This window comes from Bos taurus, chromosome 20 (assembly GCF_002263795.3).
Source record: "Bos taurus isolate L1 Dominette 01449 registration number 42190680 breed Hereford chromosome 20, ARS-UCD2.0, whole genome shotgun sequence".
Taxonomy (NCBI): domain Eukaryota; kingdom Metazoa; phylum Chordata; class Mammalia; order Artiodactyla; family Bovidae; genus Bos; species Bos taurus.
This window is the reverse complement of record NC_037347.1, coordinates 55,685,717-55,705,356: the sequence shown is the minus strand read 5'-3', so window position 1 is coordinate 55,705,356 and position 19,640 is coordinate 55,685,717. Positions and strand designations below refer to the sequence as shown.

General features: G+C 49.5%; 4 protein-coding genes across 4 annotated transcripts; all 4 read left to right on the top strand.

Moving 5' to 3' along the window:
- Positions 1–7,170: 7,170 nt before the first annotated feature.
- On the top strand, positions 7,171–10,329 carry LOC132343248 (transcription initiation factor TFIID subunit 11-like). The gene has a single exon (XM_059878910.1). The coding sequence runs from the start codon at positions 9,695–9,697 to the stop codon at positions 10,319–10,321; it is 627 nt and encodes a 208-aa protein (XP_059734893.1). The 5' UTR covers positions 7,171–9,694; the 3' UTR covers positions 10,322–10,329.
- A 183-nt stretch (positions 10,330–10,512) lies between these two features.
- On the top strand, positions 10,513–15,203 carry LOC132343247 (transcription initiation factor TFIID subunit 11-like). Its single transcript, XM_059878908.1, has one exon. The coding sequence runs from the start codon at positions 12,568–12,570 to the stop codon at positions 13,192–13,194; it is 627 nt and encodes a 208-aa protein (XP_059734891.1). The 5' UTR covers positions 10,513–12,567; the 3' UTR covers positions 13,195–15,203.
- A 24-nt stretch (positions 15,204–15,227) lies between these two features.
- On the top strand, positions 15,228–18,073 carry LOC112442961 (transcription initiation factor TFIID subunit 11-like). The gene has a single exon (XM_059878909.1). The coding sequence runs from the start codon at positions 15,441–15,443 to the stop codon at positions 16,065–16,067; it is 627 nt and encodes a 208-aa protein (XP_059734892.1). The 5' UTR covers positions 15,228–15,440; the 3' UTR covers positions 16,068–18,073.
- Positions 18,074–18,104: 31 nt separating this feature from the next.
- On the top strand, positions 18,105–19,627 carry LOC112442960 (transcription initiation factor TFIID subunit 11). The gene has a single exon (XM_059878911.1). The coding sequence runs from the start codon at positions 18,315–18,317 to the stop codon at positions 18,939–18,941; it is 627 nt and encodes a 208-aa protein (XP_059734894.1). The 5' UTR covers positions 18,105–18,314; the 3' UTR covers positions 18,942–19,627.
- Positions 19,628–19,640: the final 13 nt, after the last annotated feature.

Below are 19,640 nucleotides of genomic sequence, written 5' to 3'. Positions count from 1 at the left end.
TTATTTTTATACTGGATGCTTGGGGCTGGTGCACTGAGATGACCCAGAGGGATGGTACGGGGAGGGAGAAGGGAGTGGGGTTCAGGATGGGGAACATGTGTATACCTGTGGCAGATTCATGTTGATGTATGGCAAAACCAAGACAATATTGTAAAGTAATTAACCTCCAATTAAAATAAATACATTTATTTAAAAAAATAATATATTTTTAAAATCACTGGTTTTCACTAGCTTGAAAATGAGGTGCCTAGATGTGTTTATCTTTGTGTTTGTCCTGCTTGAGGTTCATATTTCTGGGAAGGGTTTGTGGATACCTTTTTAAAAAAATCAGTTTGAAAATGTTTTAGGTATTTTACTTTTAAATATTTCTTCTGCCTTGCTCTCATCTCTTTCTGGGACTTCAGTTATACATATGTCAGATCATAAAATATGGTACTACAATATCATATACTATATTATTGTGTATTTCCTTTCCTTAATTTTTATCTTTGAGTTAATTAACTGGCTCTTTCTCCTGTAGGTCTAGCCTGAAGTTGTCACTTTAATGAATATTTTATTTCCAGTACTGTATTTTTAATATGCAATTTCCATTTGGTTCTTTTTAAATTTTTTTCTTTTTTTGTTTCAACTGCTGAGATTTCACATCTGTCCTTCTATTTTCTCCACCTTTTCCTCTAAATTCTAGCAGAATTTTATTAGCTGCTTCAAAATATTTGTTAAGTTCAACATCTAAGTTATATGCAGATCTGATTCTTTTGATTAATTTTTTTGTTTTTGGTGATATTTATATATTTTTGTATGCCTATTAATTTTTGATTAGATACAGAATATTTTGGATAGTAAACCTGGATTATGCTATCTTTTTCTAAAAAGTATTAAATTTTATCTGAACAGCTATTAATTTCCTAGCTTAATCCCTTGATTTTTTGGAGTCTTGATTCTAGGGTTTGTGTGTAGGTTCTTGTTTTGGTTTTTGCCCTTATTCTCATGCCATAGGTTTTAGTCATGATATGTGTTTCTTAATCCTAAACTGTTGCCCTTCTAGAGTTTCAATGAAAAGCAAAAGTATCTGTCAAGCTCTGCCAGGTCAGACTTGAACTACAAATTCTCTCCACTACTAAGCAGCTGCTGATATAGATTTTGTTTACTTATTTATTTTTTCAGGTCTTAATCCTTTCACAGGTCTTAATCCTTTCAGCTGCTGCTTTCAGCTGGGTTCCTCAGATTCTCACCAAAACCATGTACAGTTTAGGTATAAGCCAAAGATTTGAGGAAAATTTCTATGCAAGTTTTAGAGTATTTCCTCTGTGACTCCCTCCTTTCTGAAACTTTTCTTCCAATTTACTCTCTGCCAGCAGCCCTAAACTCCAAAATTTGCGTTCTCTTCCCAATAGGGTATTTTTTATTGGTTGGTTTTTATTCTCTCCCCAGAATTTCTCTGAGAAGCAGCGATTAGAGTGATCCAGTTACAAGACGAGGAGTGTAAAAAAAGTGGTCTCCTCAGGTGGTGCTGGTGGTAAGGAACCCGCCTGTCAATTCAGGAGACAGACGACACCTGGGTTCAATCCCCGAGTTGGGAAGATCCCCTGGAGGAGGGTGTGGGTAACCCATTCTGACATTCTTGCTTGGAGAATCCCATGGACGGAGGAGCCTGGCAGGCTATGGTGCACAGGGCCGCACAGAGTTGGATATGACTGAAACAACGACTTAGCACATGTGAACTAAAAGCGAGGAGACAGACATGGAACAGATTCTGCCTCCAGAAGGAACCAACCCTGCTGACCTCCTGATGTGGGGCTTTTGCCTTCCTGAACCATGAAAGAATAAATCTCTGTCATTTTAATTAAAAAATAAAACAAAAACCCACACAAAAGACACTGGGCTGTGCCATGGTTCCTGTGATACTGACTAAACCTTAAAAACAAGCCAGTTCCTATTATGTTTTCTTTCTAAACAATTATAGAATGGAAAGATGTTACATGTCTTTAATATTTTGATATCTTGGTATTTAATAGTGAAATAAATTATTCTTAATTATTTAAAATTAGTTTTTCAGAAGCCAGTCTATTACTAAGGGTTTAGTGGCAGTTAGCTATATGATCATACTATTTATGAATATACTTGAAGTGAGGTAAAGTGTTAGTTGATCAGTCACGTCCAACTCTTTTAAACCCCATGGAATAAAGCCTGCCTCTGTCCGTGGAATTTTCCAGGCAAGCATACTGGAGAGGATTGCCATTCCCTTTTCCAGGGAATCTTCCTGGCCCAAGGATCAAATTTGGGTCTCCTGCACCGTAAGCAGATTCTTTACCATCTGAGCCACCAAAAAAGTTTTATGAATATACGTAATACTTTTCTTTAGCCTCTAGTAAGAATTTTCTATTTGTTCACTTGTTTTGCATTTGAGAACAGATACATTTCCAAGATCTATTGGGGTATTTTTAATTTTTGTTAATCAATGTAAAGGAAATAGACAATAATTAGAATAAAAGCTAACTTTCCCATCTGCAATAACTTGCTGATGATTTCTGACCTATTGTATCTTGGGACTACATGATGAGCAGCACATTGTGAAAGATAATAGGTTGAAATGGAGAGTCTGGGGACTTCAGTTTCAGATATTAACCTGGTTTGTGTGACTTGATAGAGCCTCTTAACTTCTTTGGCCCTCAGTTTTCTACTCTATAAAATTTATAACTAAGGCTCTTTTGGCCCCCAAAAGTGATTCAATTTAGTAACTATCTAAAGAGTCACATCTAATCCTTTGTGTCAGGAGGGAACCAAACATGTCTTTGTTGGGAAATCTCATGACACCCACCATGTTTTCACCTGGCAAGTAATTCTGGCACAGTTATCACCCACACCCAAACCTTTCTTTCCAGAATGGTAACACTGTGATTTGCTTTAGTCAGGGTTGTTATTCTTACTGGGGGAGCTATGACTGGGATAAAAAAGGTAATTAAGCCTACCAAGAAAGGCTGATTTTGTTGGCTGGCTATAAGCCTAGGATTTAGGAACAATAGATGGGACAATGATGTGGTGTTTGGGAGCTGTTTTGCTTTGATCTGGGTATCATTCATAGGTTGAGCACAAAGCTATTTTCACTGATAGTTAAACATTTGGCAGTTGCTGATCAGTAACAATGAACTAGATGTCCTACTGAAATACCATGGCTCAGTAGGCAGAACATTGATTGAATTAGAATGTAAAAATATTTGTATCTAAATGTGTCTATTTTGCTATTGATTGGCCTTGTGAATGTGTTTTTATCCTTCAGTATCTTGGTATATGTGTGATGTGTACCTGTATTGGTTTGCTCAGGGATGTAGATGCAGGAGATAGCATAGCTTTGAAAAGATGAGTTTGAAATATGATAACTTATAATATGTAGAGGATTAACCTAAAGAGGTGGTCAAAATTTTTTTTAAAAATTCAGAAAACAGAAATGATAAACAATATGAGAAAGCTGAATCACAGTATATATATATATGTAGAGATAGTTGGGAAAAATTATTTGATATGTTTGAGAGCCCTATCTTAAGAAAAACAATATAACAAAAGATAATGTGAAAATGTAACAAAGGATAGTTAATGCATAGATTTGCTAGTATATTATATATTGCTTTACTTTTACAATCTTTGGATAATTTTAGTTACACAAGTTCAGTTCTCTGGTTTGTTAATCCATGTTGCCAGTTTCTAAGCTAAATTCAAGGCCATATTCTTAACATGTTTTCCAACATATAAGAATTTTGCACAGTCCACTTCTATTTTTCTAACTCCATTTGGGATAAGTGCATGTACTCTGGTAGGAATCTGTTTTCATTGTGTGTGTGTGTGTGTGTGTGAGAGAGAGAGAGAGAGGGAAGATAATTTGATCATTAATTATTAGGCAACTATTTTCATGTACCTTCATTTAAGAACAAATATACAGGTTAAATGTAAATTAGCTGATACTGGGAATAAGATGGCTAGACAGTGATAATTCCTGAATCCTTCTAATCAGGCATATTTAAGGGTATTATGAGGAATAATCCTGTTTATAGTTTTTCATGAAATAGGAGAATCTGTTTTAGCAATAAGCTAAACTAATATTCTCTTTTCTTGCTTACTTGCTATAAGGGCTCAAGTTTAAACCCCCTGTTCTAGAATGCTTTCCTCTGATTGTCATCAATACGCCTAGTTCCAGTTTTATTTATTTCCTGTCACCACCTCTATTTGGGAGATGTTACGGTTCACTGCCTCTCATTCTGCTCTCAGTGCCTGAGTATTCTGCCCTGGGTCTCTGCCATACTGAAGTATAGAAGCATATTACATACCTTTTTTCCCCCAGGAAGAGTAAGTTCTTAAGCTTTCATTAAAACACATCCTTTCCTTGGGTAAAAACTTTAACTGGATAATGTTTTCATTGCAAGGCTGGTGTCAGGCACATTTGACCTGTGCAATTTCACCAGGCCCCATGATTGGAAGGACTCTGTCCTTGGTTCCATTCTATACTGTCTTACAGATTTAATGATTTTTTAATAAGAAGCCCCATATTTTAATCTTTAACTACTTTCTGAAAATTATGCACAGTAATATCAGTCTTGTATCAAAATGGCATTAATCTGATATGCATAAGGTCATAGGATCACTTTAATTATATCCATTCCACGAGAGGTGGGAACTCAAAGCTTTGCTCATTGTATGGATCATTAATGGTTTACATAAATGTTGTGCTTCATCTAAAGATTTTAAGCATTCACTCCTCTTCCCCACAATGGGACACAAACTGCCAATAGTAAGGACCTTCTCATACCAGTAAAATAAATGATAAAAACTCTGATACCAATGCCTTTACTTCATGATAATAAAATCTGAAAGAAGTCTTATGAAAGTCAACGATTTTGTCAATCAGTTCACTTTAGTCACTCAGTTGTGTCCGACTCTTTGCAACCCCATGAATCACAGCACGCCAGGCCTCCCTGTCCATCACCAACTCCCCGAGTTCACTCAGACTCACGTCCATTGAGTCGGTGATGCCATCCAGCCATCTCTTCCTCTGTCATCCCCTTCTCCTCCTGCCCCCAATCCCTCCCAGCATCAGATTCTTTTCCAATAAGTCAACTCTTCGCATGAGGTGGCCAAAGTACTGGAGTTTCAGCTTTAGCATCACTCCCTTGAAAGAAATCCCAGGGCTGATCTCCTTCAGAATGGACTGGTTGGATCTCCTTGCAGTCCAAGGGACTCTCAAGAGTCTTCCCAACACCACAGTTCAAAAGCATCAGTTCTTCGGTGCTCAGCTTTCTTCACAGTCCAACTCTCACATCCATACATGACCACTGGAAAAACCATAGCCTTGACTAAATGGACCTTTGTTGGCAAAGTAATGTCTCTGCTTTTGAATATGCTGTCTAGGTTGGTCATAACTTTTCTTCCAAGGAGTAAGCGTCTTTTAATTTCATGGCTGCAGTCACCATATGCAGTGATTTTGGAGCCCAGAAAAATAAAGTCTGACACTGTTTCCACTGTTTCCCCGTCTAATTGCCATGAAGTGATGGGACCAGATGCCATGATCTTTGTTTTCTGAATGTTGAGCTTTAAGCCAACTTTTTCACTCTCCACTTTCACTTTCATCAAGAGGCTTTTTAGTTCCTCTTCACTTTTTGCCATAAGGGTGGTGTCATATGCATATCTGAGGTTACTGATATTTCTCCCGGCAATCTTGATTCTGATGTACTCTGTATATAAGTTAAATGAGCAGGGTGACAATATACAGCCTTGACATACTCCTTTTCCTATTTGGAACCAGTCTGTTGTTCCATGTCTAGTTCTAACTCTTGCTTCCTGACCTGCATATAGGTTTCTCAAGAGGCAGGTCAGGTGGTCTGGTATTCCCATCTCTTTCAGAATTTTCCACAGTTTATTGTGATCCACGCAGTCAAAGGCTTTGGCATAGTCAATAAAGCAGAAATAGATGTTTTCACGGAACTCTCTTGCTTTTTCGATGATCCAGCGGATGTTGGCAATTTGATCTCTGGTTCCTCTGCCTTTTCTAAAACCAGCTTGAACATCTGGAAGTTCACGGTTCATGTATTGCTGAAGCCTGGCTTGGAGAATTTTGAGCATTACTTCACTAGTTCGTGAGATGAGTGCAATTGTGTGGTAGTTTGAGCATTCTTTGGCATTGCCTTTCTTTGGGATTGGAATGAAAACTGACCTTTTCTTGTCCTGTGGCCACTGCTGAATTTTCCAAATTTGCTGGCATATTGAGTGCAGCACTTTCACAGCATCATCTTTCAGGATTTGGAATAGCTCAAATGGAATTCCATCACCTCCACTAGCTTTGTTCGTAGTGATGCTTTCTAAGGCCCACTTGACTTTACATTCCAAGATATCTGGCTCTAGGCCAGTGATCACACCACCGTGATTATCTTGGTCGTGAAGATCTTTTTTGTACAGTTCTTCGGTGTATTCTTGCCATCTCTTCTTAATATCTTCTGCTTCTGTTAGGTCCGTAACATTTCTGTCCTTTATCGAGCCCATCTTTGCATGAAATGTCCCCTTGGTATCTCTAATTTTCTTGAAGAGATCTCTAGTCTTTCCCATTCTGTTGTTTTCCTCTATTTCTTTGCATTGATTGCTGACGAAGGCTTTCTTATCTCTTCTTGCTATTCTTTGGAACTCTGCATTCAGATGCTTATATCTTTTCTTTTCTCCTTTCCTTTTCACTTCTCTTCTTTTCACAGCTATTTGTAAGGCCTCCCCAGACAGCCATTTTGCTTTTTTGCATTTCTTTTCCACGGGGATGGTCTTGATCCCTGTCTCCTGTACAATGTCACGAACCTTCATCCATAGTTCACCAGGCACTCAATCTATCAGATCTAGTCCCTTAAATCTATTTCTCACTTCCACTGTATAATCATAAGGGATTTTTTGTCAATAGGTGTACTAATTTACTTCAATTTTAATACTATGTCAGATAGTGGACTAGCTATAATAGAAATCTCTTAGGAAAATGAAAAACATGCATCATATTTTAGTTTTAGAAGACTGCTGGAAGAAATCATAATATACTGAATAGTGGTATTAGAGTTATTTGAAGAAACAGAACCAAAGGATACATATACATATATTAAAAATTTATTATAGGAAATAGCTCACATGATTATAAAGGCTTAGAATTTCCTGAAATGCTATCTGCAAGTTGGAGAACCAAGAAAGTGTGCTGTATAAGAAAACTAAGTCAAAAAGCTAAAAATAGGGAAAGCAAAGGTATAACCAAGAATCTGAGGTCAAAAGATTAAAAACCTGGTAAGACACAACTGATGTGAGTACTGCAGTCTGTAGACTGAACACAATCTATCTGTGATGTTTGAAAAAAAGAGAATATGGAAGTTCTAGCTCAAGAGAAGAGAATAATTTAGTCATCCTATTTTTGGTCTAGTAGGGCCATGAACAGATTGAATGATGCTCACTAAAGTAATGAAGGTTGATCTACTGTCTTCTGTCTATAGACAAAAATACTTTCCAAAAACAAAGCTACAGACAAACTCAGAAATACTATATACCACCTGACTGACAATTCTTTAATTAAGTCAAGTTGACAAAACAAAAAGTTAATAAGCACAGTGCTTAAAACATCAATAACTTAGAAAATTTTAGATGAAAAGAGGTCTAGATCAAGGTATCACAGAGGTTGCAGCCTCAGAATCTCAAACAAATGACTAAGAACAAAGGCATCCATTACAGAGGGACATGACTCCAACAGCTAGGGGGTCCTGCATAGAAGACATAGAGGTGTCTGGGATTCATCATTGGACAGAGCCAAGGTCACGCCAGGACACGGGGAGAAGTTGGTCAGGTGCATCAAAGGAAAGAGCCACAAACCCTGCTCCAACCTTGATCTGGGATGTTCCAGACTCCAGAAGTGTGAGAAAATACGCTGGCGTGGGTGATGCCATCCATGATGTGAGGTCTTGCAGAAGAAAGGCAAGTATAGTGAGGAAGTTGACTCTAGAAAGAAGGTGGTTATATGATCCTAAGGGGCATGTATTCTTGTCCTGATTTTTAAGTTCTTGACTTTGGCCCAAAAGAGGCGACAGTGAGGGGCCCACAGGACAACCTGCTCCCAGAGGAATTTGCATTTGAAACTGATGGAAGTAAACAGCCACAATTCCCGACATGGTATTGGGAAGAAAGGTCAATGAATCATGCTTGATACCTCCAGACACAAGATAAGGAAGTCAGTCATCAGATCAAGATCAGAACAGCAAACAGAATTTCAGAGGCATGACTACAAAGGGAAAGGAACCGACCATGAAATGGTCAGAGATCTCAGCCAGTCTTTGCTCCAATGGGCTGGTGGGCCTACCATGCCCCAGGTCAGGCTAAGAGACCAGTCTCTTAACGCTCAGGCTTTCTTTCACCCTGTTCCTTTTCCCTACGTGAGCAGGACTAACCATGTCTGCACTCAAAGGAAGTGAGTCATCAGGCCAGGTCCGGAAGGGCGGGTTGAACTCCAAAGGCATACTTACCATTGGAAAGGAACCAATGGGGAAATGGCCACAGATCTCAGCCGTCCCAGGATAGGGACACCGGGAAGAAACTTAAGCCCTGGCGACCCTGAAAACCTCTACCGAGGGCAGGGATGTGGGCGGAAGATTGGACCAGGCGGAGCAGAGAGCAGGTGGAGGTCAGAAACAGACCATTCCTTCCCGGCGTGGCTGTACTGGGGGATGCGTACCTCGACTCGGGAGGCTTTGTGAATCTCCATGAAATAGCTCTCAGGGAGGGCGATTCCTCATGGAAGTGATGGACCTTGCAGGAAGAGGATGTGTAGAGGTGGCTTCTTCCCGAAGTGAACGTCTGTACCTCACCAACCCCCACCACAGCCACCCTACTTCTGGGTTGGATGACTTGATGAGGATGGTAGGGGAAGGCTCGCCTGGGCAGGGAGTGGATTTGTGTGGCTGGCGTTGGGGAATACGAGGGAGAGAAGCAAGAGGGTGTTGAGAGGGGAAAGGAGTGCGAGGGGATCTGATTGCTTTTGCCTCTAGGCAAATTGAAGAGCATTTCCAAACGAAGGTGGAAGCCTCCCCCGTAGGCCCGCCGACCTATTTTCATATCTGTGCCTTGGGGGAGAGGATGGTCTGGGGCCACCCTGAAGTGGCAAGAAAGTCTCCCAGAGTAGTGAACTCTCTGGGCTTTCTGGATTAGCCATCACCCCACAAGACAGCCAGCCTGTTCTGAGGAGCAGCGGAGAGAGGACTTGGGCTCTTGGGCTGGCTCCTGGAAGGCTTTCAAAAGGCAGCTTTGAGAGAACAGGTCGTCTGAGGACATGTCTACATTTCCATTGTGGCTCAAGATGAACGGTTCAGAAACTGAGGCAGGAAGAATCCTGCGAGACTGCCAGCAGTCTGCCCCAGCATGCGGCCCTGGGAGGTAGACCTTGGCCCCGCCCCTTGCCTGGGGCAGTAGGAGGAGCCTCCCCCCCCCCCTCCGCTGCGCGGGGGATACTGAGCCTTCATCTGACTTCCGGGTGGGCGTGGCTTCAGGCCTAGCCTTATATAAAGGGGCTGGTCCCAGGCCCCTTTCAGGCGGATCCTGCCTCTGAGGGGATTGCTGCTGAGTGTGTTTCTCTGCCTCGGACTCTGCATCAGGAAGGGCACAGGGCTCTAGCTTTCTGAGCTAAGGTCTTTGACCCAGCGCCGGGATGGACAAGGCCAGGGCGTGGCTCCCGGACCAAGGTCCGAACTTGGATGTGTCGCGGGAGGCACCAGGCGTGCCACTGGGACCGGAACCCAGCAACCCAGGCCGAATCTTGCCGCGGGACCCAGCCCAGAACGCCAGGAAAGCCTCTGACGAGGAAGGCGGTGAGCTGGTGCATCAGGACTGCCCACAGCCAAGGGCAGGTGAAGAGGCGGACTCTTCCTCACGTTCCCCTGTGGCCAAGAGACGGAAAGTGGACACCGAGGGCAAGAGAGGCAGGCAACGGGAAGTGGGTGAAGAGGAGGCCCAGAAGATGAGAACCCTCGTGGCTGCTATGAGCAAGGAGCAGCTGAACCGTTACGAAGTGTTTCGCCGCTCAGCCTTCCCCAAATCCACCATCAAACATCTGATCCAGGCCGTGGCCGGCACGCCGGTATCCCAGAACGTGGTCATTGCCATGTCTGGAATGGCCAAGGTCTTCGTCGGGGAGGTGGTGGAAGAGGCCTTAGACGTGTGTGAGAAGTGGGGCGAGAAGCCCCCACTCCAACCCAAGCATCTGAGGGAGGCTGTTCGCAGGCTACGCGAAAAGGGGCAGATGCCCAGCACTAAGCACAAGATCCTCTTCTTCTAGACCTGAGCCCGGAAGGGCCTGTTCCTGAGCAACCTGGCCCTCCGGCTGACCAGCCTCTTAACCCTCAGGCTTTATTTCACTGTGTTCCCCATACGGCACCCCTGCCCCATCTCCGAGGCAGCTCCTGCATCCCGTGGACATTGCCACCAGGATGGGACATAACCAGGATGGATCAACTGCCTCAAAGGGGAGAGAAGACATCCAGCACAACTTGAGCTATTCCTTTGAAAAGACCAGTAACACGCAGAAACATCTCTCACCCGGAGGCATATTGGGGAGAGACCCGAGACCCAGAGTCTAATTCTTTGAGAGACACGACCTGCCAGAACTCACCTGTGAGAACAGACCCCTGAAATGGCGCCTGCCTGTCTACCGGAGAAGCTGAATCCATACACTGTAACCACGCCTGATCGGGAACACCAGGCTCTGGTGGATTCACTTAGGGAATTCTAGCAAAGCCATCCAGCTGACATAAGAGCACCTCTGTGATATGCTGTCCAGGAGCCGGAAGCCCAGGGAATTCTTTCAAAGTCACTACGGGAGTGAAGCCTTGGTGTTCCTCGGCAGAGGCAAGGCCTTCCCGGAGGACACCAGACGACGATCTCTCACGCGGAGAGACGCCAGTGCGCTTCAGTGCCTTTCAGCCAACCACGTCTGGCCGTGGGCAAGACGAAGCCTAGGCCTCTGGAAGTAATGGGTTGTTTCCCAGGCGCCTGGGGCTGGCTCGGCCTTCAAAGGCCAGGGGATGGGATCCCCGAGCCATCCGCGGTCCCGGAAGGAAACCTCACAGAATCCTTCCATGGGTGGGGTGAAGGTGGGAGTGAGGGTCGGGGTGAGATCCCAGCCTTTGACCAAGTCACCCACTCACCAACTCCTGATCACATTTGGGCAGGTGGGGCCAGGCGACTGGATCAGGACCCTCTTGCAAAGAACCAGAGCTAAGAGCCTTGTACCAGAAAGGTGAGGAAGCAGTGAAGCGCTCCCAGGTAGATCCAGGAAGAGGCAAGCCTCTGTCCTGTCCACACGCGGTTGCTCCATTGGGCCGGAGGGCCTACCTCATGCCCCAGGTCATTTCAAGTCAAGAGACGGAGTCCAGGAGTTCAGATCTGGAAGAAAGCCTCCTGTCTTTGGGGGATGGCTGATCAGAAAGTCAGGGCCCCATGGACCTTCATTCCCCTGGCCTCTTCATTCCCATGGGGACCCTTCTACCCTGAGTTTCTCTCAAATGGGGTGTGGGCCCACAGGGCATGCTGTGCATACAGGACTCCTACCTCGAATCTGCTTTCCAAAGTGCTGGAAGTCAGCAGCAACCAAACGCCCCTCCAAGGGATGGGGATGAAAGGTGAATGGATCATGTGTGGCAACTGCTTAAGCAGGACTAGTACCGTCCGCCCTCAAAGGAAGTGAGTAATCAGGCCAAGTCCGGAAGGGCGGGTTGAACTCCAAAGGCATACTTACCACGGGAAAAGAACCAACGGGGAAATGGCCACAGATCTCAGCCGTCGCAGGATAGGGACACTGGGGAGAGACTTAAGCCCTGGTGACCCTGAAAACCTCTACCGAGGCCAGGGATTCAGACGGAGGAAGGGTGGACCACGCAGAGCAGAGAGCAGGTGGAGAGGCAGGAGGAGAGTAGGCCCGCCGACCTATTTTCATGCCTGTGCCTTGCGGGAGAGGATGGTCTGGGGCCACCCTGAAGTGGCAAGAAAGTCTCCCAGAGTAGTGAACTCTCTGGGCTTTCTGGATTAGCCATCACCCCACAAGACAGCCAGCCTGTTCTGAGGAGCAGCGGAGAGAGGACTTGGGCTCTTGGGCTGGCTCCTGGAAGGCTTTCAAAAGGCAGCTTTGAGAGAACAGGTCTTCTGAGGACATGTCTACATTTCCATTGTGGCTCAAGATGAACGGTTCAGAAACTGAGGCAGGAAGAATCCTGCGAGACTGCCAGCAGTCTGCCCCAGCATGCGGCCCTGGGAGGTAGACCTTGGCCCCGCCCCTTGCCTGGGGCAGTAGGAGGAGCCTCCCCCCCCCCCCTCCGCTGCGCGGGGGATACTGAGCCTTCATCTGACTTCCGGGTGGGCGTGGCTTCAGGCCTAGCCTTATATAAAGGGGCTGGTCCCAGGCCCCTTTCAGGCGGATCCTGCCTCTGAGGGGATTGCTGCTGAGTGTGTTTCTCTGCCTCGGACTCTGCATCAGGAAGGGCACAGGGCTCTAGCTTTCTGAGCTAAGGTCTTTGACCCAGCGCCGGGATGGACAAGGCCAGGGCGTGGCTCCCGGACCAAGGTCCGAACTTGGATGTGTCGCGGGAGGCACCAGGCGTGCCACTGGGACCGGAACCCAGCAACCCAGGCCGAATCTTGCCGCGGGACCCAGCCCAGAACGCCAGGAAAGCCTCTGACGAGGAAGGCGGTGAGCTGGTGCATCAGGACTGCCCACAGCCAAGGGCAGGTGAAGAGGCGGACTCTTCCTCACGTTCCCCTGTGGCCAAGAGACGGAAAGTGGACACCGAGGGCAAGAGAGGCAGGCAACGGGAAGTGGGTGAAGAGGAGGCCCAGAAGATGAGAACCCTCGTGGCTGCTATGAGCAAGGAGCAGCTGAACCGTTACGAAGTGTTTCGCCGCTCAGCCTTCCCCAAATCCACCATCAAACATCTGATCCAGGCCGTGGCCGGCACGCCGGTATCCCAGAACGTGGTCATTGCCATGTCTGGAATGGCCAAGGTCTTCGTCGGGGAGGTGGTGGAAGAGGCCTTAGACGTGTGTGAGAAGTGGGGCGAGAAGCCCCCACTCCAACCCAAGCATCTGAGGGAGGCTGTTCGCAGGCTACGCGAAAAGGGGCAGATGCCCAGCACTAAGCACAAGATCCTCTTCTTCTAGACCTGAGCCCGGAAGGGCCTGTTCCTGAGCAACCTGGCCCTCCGGCTGACCAGCCTCTTAACCCTCAGGCTTTATTTCACTGTGTTCCCCATACGGCACCCCTGCCCCATCTCCGAGGCAGCTCCTGCATCCCGTGGACATTGCCACCAGGATGGGACATAACCAGGATGGATCAACTGCCTCAAAGGGGAGAGAAGACATCCAGCACAACTTGAGCTATTCCTTTGAAAAGACCAGTAACACGCAGAAACATCTCTCACCCGGAGGCATATTGGGGAGAGACCCGAGACCCAGAGTCTAATTCTTTGAGAGACACGACCTGCCAGAACTCACCTGTGAGAACAGACCCCTGAAATGGCGCCTGCCTGTCTACCGGAGAAGCTGAATCCATACACTGTAACCACGCCTGATCGGGAACACCAGGCTCTGGTGGATTCACTTAGGGAATTCTAGCAAAGCCATCCAGCTGACATAAGAGCACCTCTGTGATATGCTGTCCAGGAGCCGGAAGCCCAGGGAATTCTTTCAAAGTCACTACGGGAGTGAAGCCTTGGTGTTCCTCGGCAGAGGCAAGGCCTTCCCGGAGGACACCAGACGACGATCTCTCACGCGGAGAGACGCCAGTGCGCTTCAGTGCCTTTCAGCCAACCACGTCTGGCCGTGGGCAAGACGAAGCCTAGGCCTCTGGAAGTAATGGGTTGTTTCCCAGGCGCCTGGGGCTGGCTCGGCCTTCAAAGGCCAGGGGATGGGATCCCCGAGCCATCCGCGGTCCCGGAAGGAAACCTCACAGAATCCTTCCATGGGTGGGGTGAAGGTGGGAGTGAGGGTCGGGGTGAGATCCCAGCCTTTGACCAAGTCACCCACTCACCAACTCCTGATCACATTTGGGCAGGTGGGGCCAGGCGACTGGATCAGGACCCTCTTGCAAAGAACCAGAGCTAAGAGCCTTGTACCAGAAAGGTGAGGAAGCAGTGAAGCGCTCCCAGGTAGATCCAGGAAGAGGCAAGCCTCTGTCCTGTCCACACGCGGTTGCTCCATTGGGCCGGAGGGCCTACCTCATGCCCCAGGTCATTTCAAGTCAAGAGACGGAGTCCAGGAGTTCAGATCTGGAAGAAAGCCTCCTGTCTTTGGGGGATGGCTGATCAGAAAGTCAGGGCCCCATGGACCTTCATTCCCCTGGCCTCTTCATTCCCATGGGGACCCTTCTACCCTGAGTTTCTCTCAAATGGGGTGTGGGCCCACAGGGCATGCTGTGCATACAGGACTCCTACCTCGAATCTGCTTTCCAAAGTGCTGGAAGTCAGCAGCAACCAAACGCCCCTCCAAGGGATGGGGATGAAAGGTGAATGGATCATGTGTGGCAACTGCTTAAGCAGGACTAGTACCGTCCGCCCTCAAAGGAAGTGAGTAATCAGGCCAAGTCCGGAAGGGCGGGTTGAACTCCAAAGGCATACTTACCACGGGAAAAGAACCAACGGGGAAATGGCCACAGATCTCAGCCGTCGCAGGATAGGGACACTGGGGAGAGACTTAAGCCCTGGTGACCCTGAAAACCTCTACCGAGGCCAGGGATTCAGACGGAGGAAGGGTGGACCACGCAGAGCAGAGAGCAGGTGGAGAGGCAGGAGGAGAGTAGGCCCGCCGACCTATTTTCATGCCTGTGCCTTGCGGGAGAGGATGGTCTGGGGCCACCCTGAAGTGGCAAGAAAGTCTCCCAGAGTAGTGAACTCTCTGGGCTTTCTGGATTAGCCATCACCCCACAAGACAGCCAGCCTGTTCTGAGGAGCAGCGGAGAGAGGACTTGGGCTCTTGGGCTGGCTCCTGGAAGGCTTTCAAAAGGCAGCTTTGAGAGAACAGGTCTTCTGAGGACATGTCTACATTTCCATTGTGGCTCAAGATGAACGGTTCAGAAACTGAGGCAGGAAGAATCCTGCGAGACTGCCAGCAGTCTGCCCCAGCATGCGGCCCTGGGAGGTAGACCTTGGCCCCGCCCCTTGCCTGGGGCAGTAGGAGGAGCCTCCCCCCCCCCCCTCCGCTGCGCGGGGGATACTGAGCCTTCATCTGACTTCCGGGTGGGCGTGGCTTCAGGCCTAGCCTTATATAAAGGGGCTGGTCCCAGGCCCCTTTCAGGCGGATCCTGCCTCTGAGGGGATTGCTGCTGAGTGTGTTTCTCTGCCTCGGACTCTGCATCAGGAAGGGCACAGGGCTCTAGCTTTCTGAGCTAAGGTCTTTGACCCAGCGCCGGGATGGACAAGGCCAGGGCGTGGCTCCCGGACCAAGGTCCGAACTTGGATGTGTCGCGGGAGGCACCAGGCGTGCCACTGGGACCGGAACCCAGCAACCCAGGCCGAATCTTGCCGCGGGACCCAGCCCAGAACGCCAGGAAAGCCTCTGACGAGGAAGGCGGTGAGCTGGTGCATCAGGACTGCCCACAGCCAAGGGCAGGTGAAGAGGCGGACTCTTCCTCACGTTCCCCTGTGGCCAAGAGACGGAAAGTGGACACCGAGGGCAAGAGAGGCAGGCAACGGGAAGTGGGTGAAGAGGAGGCCCAGAAGATGAGAACCCTCGTGGCTGCTATGAGCAAGGAGCAGCTGAACCGTTACGAAGTGTTTCGCCGCTCAGCCTTCCCCAAATCCACCATCAAACATCTGATCCAGGCCGTGGCCGGCACGCCGGTATCCCAGAACGTGGTCATTGCCATGTCTGGAATGGCCAAGGTCTTCGTCGGGGAGGTGGTGGAAGAGGCCTTAGACGTGTGTGAGAAGTGGGGCGAGAAGCCCCCACTCCAACCCAAGCATCTGAGGGAGGCTGTTCGCAGGCTACGCGAAAAGGGGCAGATGCCCAGCACTAAGCACAAGATCCTCTTCTTCTAGACCTGAGCCCGGAAGGGCCTGTTCCTGAGCAACCTGGCCCTCCGGCTGACCAGCCTCTTAACCCTCAGGCTTTATTTCACTGTGTTCCCCATACGGCACCCCTGCCCCATCTCCGAGGCAGCTCCTGCATCCCGTGGACATTGCCACCAGGATGGGACATAACCAGGATGGATCAACTGCCTCAAAGGGGAGAGAAGACATCCAGCACAACTTGAGCTATTCCTTTGAAAAGACCAGTAACACGCAGAAACATCTCTCACCCGGAGGCATATTGGGGAGAGACCCGAGACCCAGAGTCTAATTCTTTGAGAGACACGACCTGCCAGAACTCACCTGTGAGAACAGACCCCTGAAATGGCGCCTGCCTGTCTACCGGAGAAGCTGAATCCATACACTGTAACCACGCCTGATCGGGAACACCAGGCTCTGGTGGATTCACTTAGGGAATTCTAGCAAAGCCATCCAGCTGACATAAGAGCACCTCTGTGATATGCTGTCCAGGAGCCAGAAGCCCAGGGAATTCTTTCAAAGTCACTACGGGAGTGAAGCCTTGGTGTTCCTCGGCAGAGGCAAGGCCTTCCCGGAGGACACCAGACGACGATCTCTCACGCGGAGAGACGCCAGTGCGCTTCAGTGCCTTTCAGCCAACCACGTCTGGCCGTGGGCAAGACGAAGCCTAGGCCTCTGGAAGTAATGGGTTGTTTCCCAGGCGCCTGGGGCTGGCTCGGCCTTCAAAGGCCAGGGGATGGGATCCCCGAGCCATCCGCGGTCCCGGAAGGAAACCTCACAGAATCCTTCCATGGGTGGGGTGAAGGTGGGAGTGAGGGTCGGGGTGAGATCCCAGCCTTTGACCAAGTCACCCACTCACCAACTCCTGATCACATTTGGGCAGGTGGGGCCAGGCGACTGGATCAGGACCCTCTTGCAAAGAACCAGAGCTAAGAGCCTTGTACCAGAAAGGTGAGGAAGCAGTGAAGCGCTCCCAGGTAGATCCAGGAAGAGGCAAGCCTCTGTCCTGTCCACACGCGGTTGCTCCATTGGGCCGGAGGGCCTACCTCATGCCCCAGGTCATTTCAAGTCAAGAGACGGAGTCCAGGAGTTCAGATCTGGAAGAAAGCCTCCTGTCTTTGGGGGATGGCTGATCAGAAAGTCAGGGCCCCATGGACCTTCATTCCCCTGGCCTCTTCATTCCCATGGGGACCCTTCTACCCTGAGTTTCTCTCAAATGGGGTGTGGGCCCACAGGGCATGCTGTGCATACAGGACTCCTACCTCGAATCTGCTTTCCAAAGTGCTGGAAGTCAGCAGCAACCAAACGCCCCTCCAAGGGATGGGGATGAAAGGTGAATGGATCATGTGTGGCAACTGCTTAAGCAGGACTAGTACCGTCCGCCCTCAAAGGAAGTGAGTAATCAGGCCAAGTCCGGAAGGGCGGGTTGAACTCCAAAGGCATACTTACCACGGGAAAAGAACCAACGGGGAAATGGCCACAGATCTCAGCCGTCGCAGGATAGGGACACTGGGGAGAGACTTAAGCCCTGGTGACCCTGAAAACCTCTACCGAGGCCAGGGATTCAGACGGAGGAAGGGTGGACCACGCAGAGCAGAGAGCAGGTGGAGAGGCAGGAGGAGAGTAGGCCCGCCGACCTATTTTCATGCCTGTGCCTTGCGGGAGAGGATGGTCTGGGGCCACCCTGAAGTGGCAAGAAAGTCTCCCAGAGTAGTGAACTCTCTGGGCTTTCTGGATTAGCCATCACCCCACAAGACAGCCAGCCTGTTCTGAGGAGCAGCGGAGAGAGGACTTGGGCTCTTGGGCTGGCTCCTGGAAGGCTTTCAAAAGGCAGCTTTGAGAGAACAGGTCTTCTGAGGACATGTCTACATTTCCATTGTGGCTCAAGATGAACGGTTCAGAAACTGAGGCAGGAAGAATCCTGCGAGACTGCCAGCAGTCTGCCCCAGCATGCGGCCCTGGGAGGTAGACCTTGGCCCCGCCCCTTGCCTGGGGCAGTAGGAGGAGCCTCCCCCCCCCCCCCTCCGCTGCGCGGGGGATACTGAGCCTTCATCTGACTTCCGGGTGGGCGTGGCTTCAGGCCTAGCCTTATATAAAGGGGCTGGTCCCAGGCCCCTTTCAGGCGGATCCTGCCTCTGAGGGGATTGCTGCTGAGTGTGTTTCTCTGCCTCGGACTCTGCATCAGGAAGGGCACAGGGCTCTAGCTTTCTGAGCTAAGGTCTTTGACCCAGCGCCGGGATGGACAAGGCCAGGGCGTGGCTCCCGGACCAAGGTCCGAACTTGGATGTGTCGCGGGAGGCACCAGGCGTGCCACTGGGACCGGAACCCAGCAACCCAGGCCGAATCTTGCCGCGGGACCCAGCCCAGAACGCCAGGAAAGCCTCTGACGAGGAAGGCGGTGAGCTGGTGCATCAGGACTGCCCACAGCCAAGGGCAGGTGAAGAGGCGGACTCTTCCTCACGTTCCCCTGTGGCCAAGAGACGGAAAGTGGACACCGAGGGCAAGAGAGGCAGGCAACGGGAAGTGGGTGAAGAGGAGGCCCAGAAGATGAGAACCCTCGTGGCTGCTATGAGCAAGGAGCAGCTGAACCGTTACGAAGTGTTTCGCCGCTCAGCCTTCCCCAAATCCACCATCAAACATCTGATCCAGGCCGTGGCCGGCACGCCGGTATCCCAGAACGTGGTCATTGCCATGTCTGGAATGGCCAAGGTCTTCGTCGGGGAGGTGGTGGAAGAGGCCTTAGACGTGTGTGAGAAGTGGGGCGAGAAGCCCCCACTCCAACCCAAGCATCTGAGGGAGGCTGTTCGCAGGCTACGCGAAAAGGGGCAGATGCCCAGCACTAAGCACAAGATCCTCTTCTTCTAGACCTGAGCCCGGAAGGGCCTGTTCCTGAGCAACCTGGCCCTCCGGCTGACCAGCCTCTTAACCCTCAGGCTTTATTTCACTGTGTTCCCCATACGGCACCCCTGCCCCATCTCCGAGGCAGCTCCTGCATCCCGTGGACATTGCCACCAGGATGGGACATAACCAGGATGGATCAACTGCCTCAAAGGGGAGAGAAGACATCCAGCACAACTTGAGCTATTCCTTTGAAAAGACCAGTAACACGCAGAAACATCTCTCACCCGGAGGCATATTGGGGAGAGACCCGAGACCCAGAGTCTAATTCTTTGAGAGACACGACCTGCCAGAACTCACCTGTGAGAACAGACCCCTGAAATGGCGCCTGCCTGTCTACCGGAGAAGCTGAATCCATACACTGTAACCACGCCTGATCGGGAACACCAGGCTCTGGTGGATTCACTTAGGGAATTCTAGCAAAGCCATCCAGCTGACATAAGAGCACCTCTGTGATATGCTGTCCAGGAGCCAGAAGCCCAGGGAATTCTTTCAAAGTCACTACGGGAGTGAAGCCTTGGTGTTCCTCGGCAGAGGCAAGGCCTTCCCGGAGGACACCAGACGACGATCTCTCACGCGGAGAGACGCCAGTGCGCTTCAGTGCCTTTCAGCCAACCACGTCTGGCCGTGGGCAAGACGAAGCCTAGGCCTCTGGAAGTAATGGTT